The sequence below is a fragment of the Mus caroli genome, unplaced genomic scaffold, assembly GCF_978045245.1.
Source record: "Mus caroli unplaced genomic scaffold, Mus_caroli_1 scaffold_1, whole genome shotgun sequence".
Classification (NCBI taxonomy): Eukaryota; Metazoa; Chordata; class Mammalia; order Rodentia; family Muridae; genus Mus; species Mus caroli.
Window position 1 is genome coordinate 89,880,115 of NW_028227256.1, and position 13,567 is coordinate 89,893,681.

The window sequence follows — 13,567 nt, forward strand, 5'->3', positions numbered from 1 at the left end:
TCATGCTCAAAATGGGCAGCACCAAGTCAGCTCAAGGTCTGAAGAGAAAATGGGGAAAGGACTAACGGAAATCTCTCTTTTGCAGCTGGAATGCCCCAAGTCAGAACTCCAGGGTCTCTGGCCTTTGAGCTCTAGGACTTCCCCCAGAATCCCTCAGGGTTCTCAGACCTTCAACCTTGGGTGAGCCACACCAAGGTCATACCCTAGAGTTTCCAGGTTGCAGGGGGCCTTATAATCACCAGCCTCAGTTCTCCCAACTAATTATGTGTCATTACATAAAATCCTATCTGTTCTGTTTGGAGAACTCCAAGCAGGATATAAGATTACCCTACAGATCAGCCCATTCTCCTGGACCATGAAAAAAAGAGGAGGGCTCAGGAGACAAGGCTAATCAGCCAGACCACTTAGGCTCTGGGCTTTGGTTGAGCCTCAAAGCTCAGAGAACTAGAGCTAGAGCTTGCTCCATCCAAGAATAACCCTGAGGTCAAAACCCAGACCCCAGGGAGTTTAGAGGCCAGGTGGGGTGCGGGGTGAGGGCATCCACGTGGAGACAGGGTGGGGTGGGGAGGGGGTGTGGGATGTGGAACAGTCGGAGGGTGGGTGGGGAGGGGTGGGGATTGGAATTTGGAGTGTAAAAAATGAATTACAAATAAAATTAAATTAAAAAAAAAAAACAAAACTCAAAACCCAGCACACAGTGAGGATGGTCAGGTACCTACCTTTGGGATATGTTGGCCAGGAGGAGGGAGCTGCATGGATGGAATCAAGTCTATGACACACTGCCCAACTACATCCTTTGGAGATGTGAACCCATGGAGATGAGCAAAGAGACTGTCACATGATGTGATAGTTCCCTGGGGGAAGAAAGCAATGCTCTTGACAGAAGCTTCTCACACTTCTCTAAACTTCATTGAAGGTTATGCTCTAGTGTTTAAAAACTAAATGCGGTGCAAGAGAGATGACTGCTCTTCCAAAGGTACTGAGTTCAAATCCCAGCAACCTCATGGTGGCTCACAACCATCTGTAATGAGATCTGATGCCCTCTTCTGGAGTGTGTCTGAAGACAGCAACAGTGTACTTACCTATGATAAATAAATAAATCTTTAAAAAAAACAAAAAAACTAAATGCAAGAATGATGGCACAACTTCTATATCCAAAGTGCAAGAGGCATGTCATGGGCTTTCACACGAGCAATACCATTTTCTCAAGTACTCTCCAAAAGCTCTGGTCCACACCGCACTTTCCAGTAACAACATCCCAGTTCATGTTCATGTACTACTCTATGTGTGACATCTTGGGCTGGTGAGATGGCTCAGTGGGTAAGAGCACCCAACTGCTCTTCCGAAGGTCCGGAGTTCAAATCCCAGCAACCACATGGTGGCTCACAACCATCCGTAAAGAAATCTGACTCCCTCTTCTGGAGTGTCTGAAGACAGCGACAGTATACTTACATATAATAAATAAATAAATAAAATCTTAAAAAAAAAAAGTGTGACATCTTTAGGCATAAGGACAATCCTGAGTAAATATTCCCATTTATAGATAAGGAAATATATCCTATTTATAGATAAGGAAACTTGAGGCATCAGTGATAGGACTCCTTATTCAAAGAATGCAGTTAGTAAGGGCCATAGCCAAGACAACCTCCAGTTAGCTCTGGCACTTCCTTTCTTACAAAAGAAAAGAACATTGTGTTAGCAGAAGATAGCCAAGATTTGAAAATATACTCACATCACTCTGGAAGGCGACCCAGGCTGACACTCTCTCCACAGGCTCCAGAACCACTACACAGCACAAGCCTCGATCTTGCTGCAACCTCTTTATCCACACAGAGACTGGAATCTTCTCCCCACTTCGGCTGACAATGTCCACCTACAGACAGACACACATTTACTGTACCAGGCATGCAGCATCTGCAATGTGGACCCTTCAACTAGCAGACCAAAGTGCTTGTCATTAGAAGATCTTCCTCAGTGCTTGAAATGCCTCAGAGCAGTCAAGCTCCACCCACTTTCAGAAACCTACCAAGGTACACATGAGTCCTCAGTGCTACAGTCAGTGAACTGTTATCAGGACGGGTTTCCTACTCAATGTGATGGCTAATCTTTGACTGCCACCCTTGACTGAGAAACACCTAGAAAACTCCTGAAGCACACACAGGGTGTATCTGTGACGGTACTTGCAGAAAGAACCGGTGAGTCAGTGGACCAAGAGGACAAAATCTTTCTTATGGGAGGCAGGAGCCCATGTAGAAAAGAAAAGCAGCAGGTAAGAAAAGCTCACATGCACACTCAACTATCCTTTTACTGCTGGTGTTGATGAGGTCTGTTCTTATTTGTTTTCTTGGCAGTGATCAGTTTCTTGATCCAGTAATTTGCTAATACAGCTGACGCTGTCCAAGTTCTCATGCCTGGGGCTCAGCCCTCAGCATTCAACAATTCAACTCACCTGGCAACATCCCAGATATACGCAGCAGCCTAAGATAGAGGAGCAAACTCTCCAATAGAACACTCTTATCCCACCACCAAACACACAGCAAATAAATGGAATGTATGGATTTAAAGGTAAGAGTCAGTGCACTAATACAACTGTATACCAATTCAGAGAGCTTAGGAGATGCTTCATCAGTTGCAGTACTTGCCATACAAGCATGAGAACCTGCATTAGGATGTCCAGAACCCCACTTAAATGTTGGGTGAGAGGGAGTGAAGGCCCACCTCTAAGTCCAGTTTCAGAGATAGAGACTGGATACCCAGAGTAAGTAGGCTAGCAAGACTAGCCATTAGAGAGCTCTGGGTCTGACTGAGAGCCTGCCTCAATGAATAATATGGAAGAGTAACAGAGGATAATTCCTGAGACCAACCTCAGGCTGCCACATACATGCACACACACATATTCATATGCATATACACACAAGCATATGCATACACACACATGCATATGTGTACACATAAGCATAGGCATAATGTTACTGTGCACTGTGTAAAGATTATCCGTGTATTATTCAAATGCTGACTTCTGTGCCCCCATAACTGCAATCCTTATTCTGAGAATCTCCTGTCTTAATGTTGTGTAAGTATGGCTTCCAAATTATTCCCTGATTGGTCAATAAAGAGCTGATCAGCCAGTGACTGAGCAGGGGAGAGAATAGGACTGGACTTCCTCCCACCCAGGGGAAGGAGAGTGAGAGAGGGAAGAAGTCCTTGAGAAAAGGATCTAGAAGACATAAGAATTCGTCCTGCCTACAAAATATGCAGGGATAAAGATGGAGCAGAGACTAGGGGTACAGCCATCCAATGACTGCCCCAACTTGAGACCCATCCCATGCAAGAGAGCCAACCCCTGACACTATTAATGATACTCTGCTATGCTTGCAGACAGGGACCTAGCATAATAGCCTCCTGAGAGGCTTCATCTAGCAGTGGATGAAGGCAGATGCAGAGACCCACATTCAAACATCAGGTGGAATCTTGTGGGAAAATTGGGGGATAGAAGTGAGCAAGTCAAATGGGTCAAAGGCACCATAAGAAGACCCACAAAGCGGGACCATGGGGGCTCAGAGAGCCTGGGTCACCAACCAGGGAGCATGCAGGAGCTGGACCTAGACCCCCTACACATTTATAGCAAATGTGCAGCTTGGTCTTCATGTGGGCTCCCTAACAAGTGGAGCAGGGGCTAGCTCAGTCTCTGTTCCCTGCCATTGACTGATTGGATCCCCTCCCCCACTACTTGGACTGCTGGTTGGGCTACAGCAGCAGAGGATGTACCTAGACCTGATACCCCAGAGAGTGGTGGTACCCAGGGGGATCAGTAGGGTAAGGGACTTGTAAGGGTGGGACTGGGAAGAGAGGAAGGAGGGGGGCTGTGATCGGGATGTAAAGTAAATTTAAAAAAAAAAAAATTTAAAGAAAAAAAATTAAGACAACACCTGGAGCAGAGGAGGCCATAAAATGCAAATATCTCAGAGATTTTATCTGGGAGGTAGCCAGATAAGCTTAGAGGATTAAAACAGATTAATACTGCTTTTTAAATCTACTAAAATAGATTAATACTGCAGCCTGAAGTTGGTGTCAGGAATTATCCTCTATCACTCTTCCATATTAGTCATTGAGGAAGACTCTCTCAGTCAAACCCAGAGCTCTCTAATGGCTAGTTGTTGTGCCTTAAAGCTGTTAAAAAAAAAATAAAATAAAACAGTCCTAACTCAATTAGTTGGAAGCTAAAGGAAAAAAAAAAATAATTGGAAGCCAGCAGGGATAAGAGAAACCTGCAACATTTGTAAATTTGTACTAACAACAAACACATGAAAAAATGGAGGGGGGCGGGGGGCAGCAGGAAGAATTATATCACTTTTCTGGGATTTTCATGTGGTACCTGGAGTTTTTCAAAATATAGTCCAAGCCTCAACCCTCACCAAATTTTGAGGCTCTCCAAAGACAACAAAGCTCCACAGCCACTTAGGAACACTTTGGTTTTAAAGGGCCCGCCCATTCCTCTTCTCATCTGAGGTTGGGAAACAGAACCAGGACCAAATTTCAGTCAAGATGCTAAAGTTGTAGGTGCTGCCAAACTCACAGCAGAAAACGGTTCAACGTCAGAACTGAGGTAGGGAAATTGAGCCTGTTCCTTTACATGCTACTCTTACCTTAAAGACAGGGACAGCATCCCTCCACCCCACAAGCCCTCAACCCACTGCAATGCATGCGTACATGAGCATACACTCACTCACCACTGTGCCGAACACCACTGCAGCGTGGCCATCAGCCTCCACATGTTCCTCACTGAGGGCTTCCACCACCTCGGAATCAGATTTGAGGAAGAATTGGGCAAGCTTTTGGCCAATCAGGTCATGACTGCTATATCCTAGGAGGCTGCAGGCTTTGTCGTTGGCAACCAGAATCTGCAGAGGACACGCACACCAGCAGCAGTTACTAGGGCCCCTAGAAACAACCGAGGAGAAACCAGTACAGGAAGCAACACAGAGGCCTCTAGAACAGTGGTTCACAGCCTGAGGCTACACCACTTTGGCAAACCTCCAAAAATATTTACAATATGATTCATAACAGTAGCAAAATTACAGTTACTAAGTAGCAACCAAATTGATTTTATGGTTGGGGGGGTCACCACAACATGAAGAACTATATTAAAGGTTCTCAGCATTAGGAAGGTTGAGAACCACTGCTGTAGCACTTCCCATCAAGGGCTCAGGCAATGATGCTCACCCCATGTTCCTCAGGCACCTTTACCTCACAGACACATTCAATCAGAACCTAGGACACTCCTCCACACAAAACAAGCACATGCTAATCAAGAAGCTAGATAAGGGCTGAAGAGATGGCTCAGTATTTAAAGAGCCTAACAACTTAGCTTCAATCCCTGAGACCCACAAAGTAGGAGAAAACAGATCCCCATACATTGTCCTCTGACCTCACTCACACTGTGGCACACACACATACACAAAACACATACACACATGTAATATGACCAAGTAACTTAAATGTAGAAATTTGCATCACACTCCACAAATGTCTTAACAGTTTCAACTCCTGTACACAATATAAACACATTTCATTCAGGCACTGAATTTCACTTGCATAACTAAGCCAATATGCTAAAAGCATAACACAGCATGTACCTCACCTCTCTTGGGTTTCTGTCTAAAAAGGACAAGTTCTTATCTCTTTGCAATCAAGATAGGTAAAACCATCTATGTTTCTAATTACACTTAAAACACCAATTCCTCTGTTGAAGAGTCCAGGTTTGACAACTCCAGATCCACATGTTGGGCCTCAAACTACAGCAAATACCTCTGTGGTCTTGGCATCCACGGTAAAAACAGCCTTGTTGGGGTTGCACACAGGGGTCGAGAGCAGGGACCCAGAGCATCCTGAAGCCAGGCCACGCAGCAAGGAGCAGCAGGATGTACTGCCCAGTGGCCCAGCTGTAGGGTCAGCATACTCAGGTGCAGCAGCGCATTGCAGTTTGCTTGTGCAGATGTTTTGGGCAGCCAATGATGAAAGACAGTAAGAGCTCCACCTGTCCTCTGTGAGGAAAGGATGGACAGAAAGTATTAGATCTCAAATGGCTGCCAGAGCAGGCCTCTAAGACAGATGGAATATGTGGTCTAAACAGGACTTAAGCATTTATCTAGCCCACAGTCTAGAGCACAGGCTTTGACTGAACGAGTCTCTCCAAAATAACCCTTAGGGGTTCAGTGACATGGGTTAATATCCTCTGAGAACTCCAAACAGATCAAGATGAACGTTTCTGTCTAGGTCATCCTCTTAAGGCCTTGCCCTTTGCTTCCAGAAAGCTCTTGCTTACAATGCCTCTTCTCAAATACTAGTCATCTCTAGAAACTGGCCTAGCCATTTCTTCCTGGGAAATGTCATACAATTCAAAGGCTACCTTGTTGGCTACCGTTCTACCTGCTTCCTCCCATGGGCTCTATCCCCACCACTCTAAAGGAGCTGCTCTTAGCCACCTCTTCAATGGCTCCAAAATGCTCAGCCCATCAGTGTCCCCTCCGTTCTCACCTCACTTCACCTATCAGAAGCACTGAGCTCTTCTTCAGCTACTACCTCCCAGAGCCCTCATCTATGCTCCTGAATGCCTTCCCCTTCCTCTCACCACCAACTGATCCATCCACTCTTCCATTGCTAGGTACCTTTACTACCCTGGAAAGATCAGTGCAGTTTTGGTCTGTATGCCTGCCTCTAGCTCCAATCACTCAACTCCCCAGGTCTTCCAACTGGCTTCTATTCGTCCTAAGTTTAAAACCAAACACATATGACCTGAGTCTTTACCACTCTCCTACTGGTCCTTTCTCCTGTCCTTTGTGTCCTTCATCTAGAATCTAGCCTCTCTCAGTACATGGCCTCTGCCTAACCCTCCAAGGCCACACATTTACGCCAGCAGTGACCAAGCCAGTGCCCTCCTCACAACTCTATCTCTGGCCCCTGTTCCCTGGGCAGCTGCCTGTGACATCCTCCTGAAACCAAGCTACCACGTCAACACTGAAGCACAGGTGCCTGGCTAGTGCCAGAGGAAGCAGCCTCCTGGGAAGCTGTGTTCTCTGCTTTCAGCAGCACCACTGGCTCTCTCCCAGGACCTGCTGTTCCTACTGTCCCAAGTCCCACACACTAGCTGGGCTTCAATATCTGCTGCCTCAGCAAGCTGCTCTATGACCTCAAGACAGGATCCTCAAAACCACTTCCCTGTGCTCTGCTCTGGCTCCTGGACATCCCCGTCATCCTAAAGGACTGTCCTGCTTTCTAGAGCACCCTCAGTTTCAAGCACATACCTTGGCTGTTCCTCAATCCTCCCCCAACTCCAACGCTACTGCTCTGTCACACACCAGACAGGTTAGCTCTTCCCTCCTGGCTACAGCCCAGGACCAGGAGGCATACCCCAGTATCTTGGAAGACAGCTCTGAAAACATAAACCATCTTTTGGTCCAGGATAAAAGGGCTCCCAGGGGAGGAAAATGAAACTTGGTTTTCAGTTTACAAGGCTGATGCCCACAGCATCACAAGGTGATTACCAGAGAGTGCCATTCGGCTCTGGCAGAGTCTAGAAAGCCCATTCTTCCTGCTCAGGTGTTTGTGGGCTATGGAGAGTGGCTTGCTGGGCTCAAAGGTAGCCTGGGCCGCTGGGCCTTCTTGGACAGGAGGACTCTCAGACAAACATTTCCAGTCCTCAGCAAAAACTGGTGAACCTCTGTCCTCCATGAAGAGCAGAGCAACAGGTTACCAAGCTCCTGCCTCCAACAGCCCTCACCTGGAAAACAAAGGGTGTGTGATTAACATCTGCAGTACAGAACACAAAAGCAGTCAAACCAGCCTAAGTGCTGGCATCCAGGTCAAGACCTCCAAAGTGAGTGTAGTCAGCCCAATCTGTGCTACAAGAAACTTTTTCAAAATACTACACAGAAATGCAAGAAGGAAAGTGAGAAGGAAACAGAATGCAATGGGAGGAGCTGCACGTGAAAGCAGGAAATGCAGGTTCCCAGGTGTGGACAGGTTCCCAGGCCAAGGTCTTTAAGGATGATGTAAGAACCAGCCACTCACAGAGCACCCTGAAGCATATAACAAAAGCAAGACTACCTCCAGAGACAGGACAGGTTAGCAGATGTGGTGTTTTCAACTCTTATTCTAAATTCTTATTCAACTCAGAAACGAATATTAAGAAAAATACATAAAATCCCCATTGCCCTCACTGAGTTTCTAAGTGACAGCACATTTCAGAGCTGCAGTCCAGTGTCTGGATTATCACAGGTGCTGACCTTACTGTGTGTATACTGAGTTCCTACAGCCTTGTCCCATGTGCTCACTCCTATGACTTCCCACTGTGGACATAAGCGGCTCCAGGAATCTTACTGGCAAGCATGGCAACCCTAAGTGTATATATTTACTAGGTGCCCATGCTTAAGGCCACTCTACAGTCAGCCACGAAGAAGAAAGTATTCTCTGCCAGGAACAGGCAAGGCCCACCTAGTAATTCAGTGATTAATAAAGACAAGAACACTGTGGGGCCAGCATCAAGACTACTGGCTGCATTTTCCCATGACATGGGGAGACCAGAGGGCCAAGACATGCCCACCTTAAGCACGAGCCCCTTCTTCTAGGCTACCCTCCAAAACATAACACTTTATGAACAAACAATCTGGATCACATTTCTGAGGCCCACACAAGCCTTTTTCTTTATAGGATACCCATACTAGCATGTTGAGGTGGCTGTGTGAAGGTAGTCTTTGTATTATTCAATTGTTAATTCTGTACAGGCAGAGAGCTGAGAACTGGCCAGATTTGGGTATTGTTATCCTTATGGTTCATCACCTGCCTCAGAGTTTTGTAAACATACACCTTCCTCACTCACTGATTGGTTTAATAAAGACTTGATGGCCAATAGCTAGGCAAGAAGGGAAAAGTGGACTTCAGGGCTCAGAGACAGTCTCTGGGTGAAAAGCGGAGGCTGTGAGATTTGGCTAGCCAGACATGGAGGAGACTGGACATACCAGAGGCCACGTGGCCTTAATTAGTCCAGTTTAATTAAGTTAGATGAGCTAGCTGGGAGGTAGCCTTAGCTAAGACCTAATCTATAATAAACTTATTAATTTTGAGTCTCTGTGTCGTTATTCATCCACTGGCAGGTCCAAGAAGTCCAGCTATACTAGCATACTTAGACCTGAGAATTAACTGAGAAACTGCCTCACAAGGAAGATCAAGCTTAAGAAGGGCTGGACCTTTTCCAATGCAGGACAGAACTGTTACCCCTAGAAAGGGACAGGCACCTACTCTCATAAACCACCAGAGCTGCCAGGTGGCACATGTTTTTAATCCCAGCACTCTGGAGGAGGCAGAGGCAGGTGGATCTCTGTGAGTTCAAGGCCATCCTGGTCAACAGAACAAGTTCCAGGACATCCAGGGCTACACAGAGAAATCCTGTCTCAAGGAAACAAAACAAAAACAAAAAACACAAGACTCTCGTAGAGAGCTCTGAGGAGCCCAGCTATGTATGGGGTTGTGATGCTCCTCTGCAACCCCTGCACTTGAGAGGTGGAGCAAACGGAGCAGAAATACAAGACCATCCTCAGTTATACAGCTCAAGCATGGCCAGGGATTCCTTGTGTCAAAAAAGAACATGATAGCTGTCTACAAGTAGATCCCAGTGAAGTGCCTGATAGATACTCATAGGCCATAGTCAATAGCTCCTGAACTCAGCAGGGCAGGGCCCCTTACACAGAAAGAACAAAATGCTGATATTATAACATGCCATGAAGCTACACAAAGTAAATAAATAGGCAACAGGACACAGACAATTTCAGAAGCAGACCAAGAAATATAAACCTGACATACATGGGAAATCCATAAGGTCCCCCAGCACTGGCTGAATAGCATGGCCTTCAATATCATGGACATGAGAATAACAGTCACTCACACCCCGCAGCACTCCTGCAGGATTTCAAGAGCCAAGTAAGCCGGGCAGTGGTGGCGCACACCTTTAATCCCAGCACTTGGGAGGCAGAGGCAGGCAGATTTCTGAGTTTGAGGCCAGCCTGGTCTACAGAGTGAGTTCCAGGACAGCCAAGGTTACACAGAGAAACCCTGTCGGGGGGGGGGGGGGGGGGGAGGGGCAGGTTCAAAGCAAGACTAAATGCTTATTATCTATGATTTGTACTTTTAAATAGTTAAATAATTTGGAGGAAATTGCATCCTATGTCCTCCTATATACAAAGATTATTTCTGGGTGAATTTAAAAACAGAAATGAAAAGAAACTGCCAGGGCCAGCAAGATGGCTCAGCAGGTAGATGTGCTTGCCATGGAAGCCTGATAACCTAAGCTTAATCCCCCAGAAACTATGTAAAGATAGAAAGGGAAGCCAACTCCAGAAAGTTTTCTCTGACCTCCCTTTGTGCACCTACTTACAACAGTGTACACACAGACATACAGAAAGACACACTCACACAAACCATAGACACACACAATAACCACAAAATTCAAATATAAGTAAGTAAACTTTGGTCCTGCAAATAAAAAGCCACAGCTAGGACCACGGTCTAAGCGATCCATGTGCTTTGTAACAACCAGTGCTCACCAAGAATGCCATTCTGTATAGCTCCGAGACATGTGAAGGAGGAGAACTTCCAAAAGGTAAAATCGATATGAACTTAAATCAGAGGTGAGCTATCCTACAACCCCAAAACAGTCAGGGACTCTAGAAGAGCCACTGTGACCCCAACTCTATAAAACCATTATGTCCTAGTAATCTCAGAAGCAAAGAACAGGTTCAAAGTTCTTCAAAATGACCATCTATTAAATACACTCTCTTCAAACCAACTGAAAAGAAAAGCCACCTTCCAGAGAGGCTACACTGCAGGGACCAGTCTACAAAAATCTACACACATTGCACAAGGATCATTCCAGGCCAGCAAGGTTCAAAACGGTAAAGGTTAGGAAACTAGACAGGTAGAAAGCCAGGGAGACAAGAAGAAGAGAGAAGGAAGGAAAGAGGGAAAACAGTCCAAAAGAAAATATAATTTAAATACTCATCAAGAAGAAAGCTCTGATACAATCAGCGGTGAGAACAAAGGAATTGTGTACAAGAACCAATCCTAACAGTATAGAGTAAAAACCTTCAAAATATAAAAGGTTATCTGCAGCAAGATTCCTTTAATATAAAAAAAAAATCTAAATACACTGTTTAAAAAATACAATATACAGGATAAGAGTCCAACAAGACTGAAGACCCATACTTCAGGCAGACAATTCCCTGGAGTCTGGCAGAGCACTAAACTTAGGAGGCAAAAATGACACAGTCTCTTACTTCCTAAGTTAGCTAGTGGGTTTAAATGTGTTTGTTTTAATGTGTGTGTGTGTGTGTGTGTGTGTGTGTAAGCACATGCATGTGCCTGTGTATGTATGGACACTGTGTGCATGCAGGAGACTGAAGAACTCAGAAGAGGCCACCAGATTCCCTGAAACTGGAGTTACAGACAATTGAGTCACCATGTAAGTGCTAGGAACAGAACCCAGGTCTTCTATAAAACTGCAACAGCTTTTAACTGCTGAGCCATCTCACAACCTCATTTTATTTTCATTATAATGCATGACTTTTTCATGCATTTTTATTACATTGTGTGAGTGTGTGTGTGTGTGTGTGAGAGAGAGAGAGAGAGAGAGACAGAGACAGAGACAGAGAGAGAACACACCAGAGAGAGAGAGAGAGAGAGAGAGAGAGAGAGAACACACCCATGGAGGACAGAAAACAACTTTCAGGAATCACTTCTCTCTTTCTACCATGTGGGTCCAAAATTGTCAGACCTTGGCAGCAAGTGCCTTTACCCACGGAGCCATAATGCTGAGCCCAAACTGTAGGGCTTTGTTTCCTTTTGGGCTTTTTTTGTTTTGTGTTTTGTTTTGTTTTGTTTTTGAGGCAAGGTCTCCAGAGTCACTGGAAGTGCTGGGAAGAGAGGAAGACACCACCAGCCTGACAATTGGTATTTTTGTGTGAAGGTGGGGTATTAAACCCAGGGCTAGCCACCTATTGGGCAAACCTTCCACCACTGACTGATAAGTATGACTATTTGCCTTCACTATTCTGCATATTACATACACAGGCACATGCACTCCGTATGTGATCCTAAAAAGCAACAACTCATTATGAAATAAAAGATGAGTACCGACAGTGTTCAAGGCTATGTATGACACCACCAGACTCAAACAAAATAAAGATGAGTAGGTGTTAGATAGCAGTTTTCAAGTAGAGTGTTTTAATGTCAAAGATGTATGTACATCTTCTCTAGGTATCTAAATGCACTAATTACTGCTACAGCAAACAATGATACGATCATACTGTGGTTTTTCTACTTTTAAAACCAACCTATTAACAAAGTTAAGACATGTAATTATGGCTTCTAAATACACTGCCAAAGTCACAAAACCTTACTGTTTTTTTAGACCTTGTATAACTTCAGAATATATTGATATGAGATCTTAATTTATATAAAAAATACCATTCTTCAAACTAAATTGTTAATACTACAAATTTTTATCTTAAAAGTAATTACAGGAACTGGGTGGCTCCCTTTGTTCTTGCTATGCAAGCATGAGGACTTGCGTTTAAATCTTTAACCACATAAAAAGCCAGGCGTGAGCCGGGCGTGGTGGCGCAAGTCTTTAATTGCAGCACTTGGGAGGCAGAGGCAGGCGGATTTCTGAGTTCGAGGCCAGCCTGGTCTACAAAGTGAGTTCCAGGATAGTCAAGGCTAATTAAAAAAAAAAAAAAAAAAAAGCCAGGCGTGGCTACACGTAACTGCAATCCCAGCATTAGGGGTGAAGATAAGTGACTCCCCTGAGCTCACTGGCCCGCTAGTCTAACCTTAAAGCAAAGCTTCCAGTTCAATCTGAGGCTTTCGGGCGCTGGCGGCTCTTGAGCGCGGGTCAAACGGCCAGAACCCGCCACCACCCCGGGGCCGGAGCCGGGGCCAGGGCTGGGCGGAGGGAGTGCGGGCGCGCGAGGAAAGGGCCAGAGCCACTCCACAACAACGCGGAACTAAGCCTCACCACCACCCGGAGGTTTTTCGAAAGCTGGTGTCTCACCCCAGGCCGGCGCAAGTCTCAGTCGGATTCACAACGTAAAGATCTGCGCGCTTCTGGCCTACCGACCAATCGCAGAAGGACTTAGGCAGCATAACAAGGGACCAAGAACCAACCAGACACCCTGATGGGCGGACCTCAGTGAAAGCAAGCAACTGAGCGCGCGCAAACAGTTGCTAAGGACGCACCGCACACTCACTACTGAGCCTCGGAAGAGCCAAAAGACCCCGATTTCTTCGCGCCTCTCCCTCCCCCCTCCACGCCCCACTCCAAGTGACTGCAGTTTACTCTTACAGGGGAACCGAGGACAGTGAGCGACGTGCAGCCCTTCTTTCGACGGCCACCTTTCCAAGGCGAGGACAGTGAGAAGAGGACGACACAGGGGCTCGCCGTGGGCTGGAGGCCGCAAACGTGAGCCCCAGAACCGGACAGCGGCCCCTCCCGCCTTCTCCAAGCATCCCCTAAAGG

The 13,567-nt window shown here is 46.0% G+C and overlaps 1 protein-coding gene across 4 annotated transcripts in view; it reads right to left on the reverse strand.

Annotated features, from left to right (window-relative positions):
* The window catches only part of Pask (PAS domain containing serine/threonine kinase), a 42,273-nt gene that overhangs the window by 28,397 nt on the left and 309 nt on the right, over positions 1-13,567 (reverse strand). For 2 of the 4 annotated variants that reach the window (XM_021157658.3, XM_029482839.2), the window contains exons 2-6: positions 7,545-7,780; positions 5,809-6,044; positions 4,731-4,901; positions 1,733-1,873; positions 720-854 (exon numbers count right to left, since the gene is read on the reverse strand). In XM_021157658.3, the coding sequence (XP_021013317.1) occupies positions 720-854; positions 1,733-1,873; positions 4,731-4,901; positions 5,809-6,044; positions 7,545-7,731 (870 nt within the window). In that variant the 5' untranslated portion in view covers positions 7,732-7,780. Of the gene's footprint in view, positions 1-719; positions 855-1,732; positions 1,874-4,730; positions 4,902-5,808; positions 6,045-7,544; positions 7,781-12,881; positions 13,238-13,567 lie in introns of those variants that run through there. The other 2 variants (XM_021157565.2, XM_085839646.1) reach the window with 2 other exon arrangements.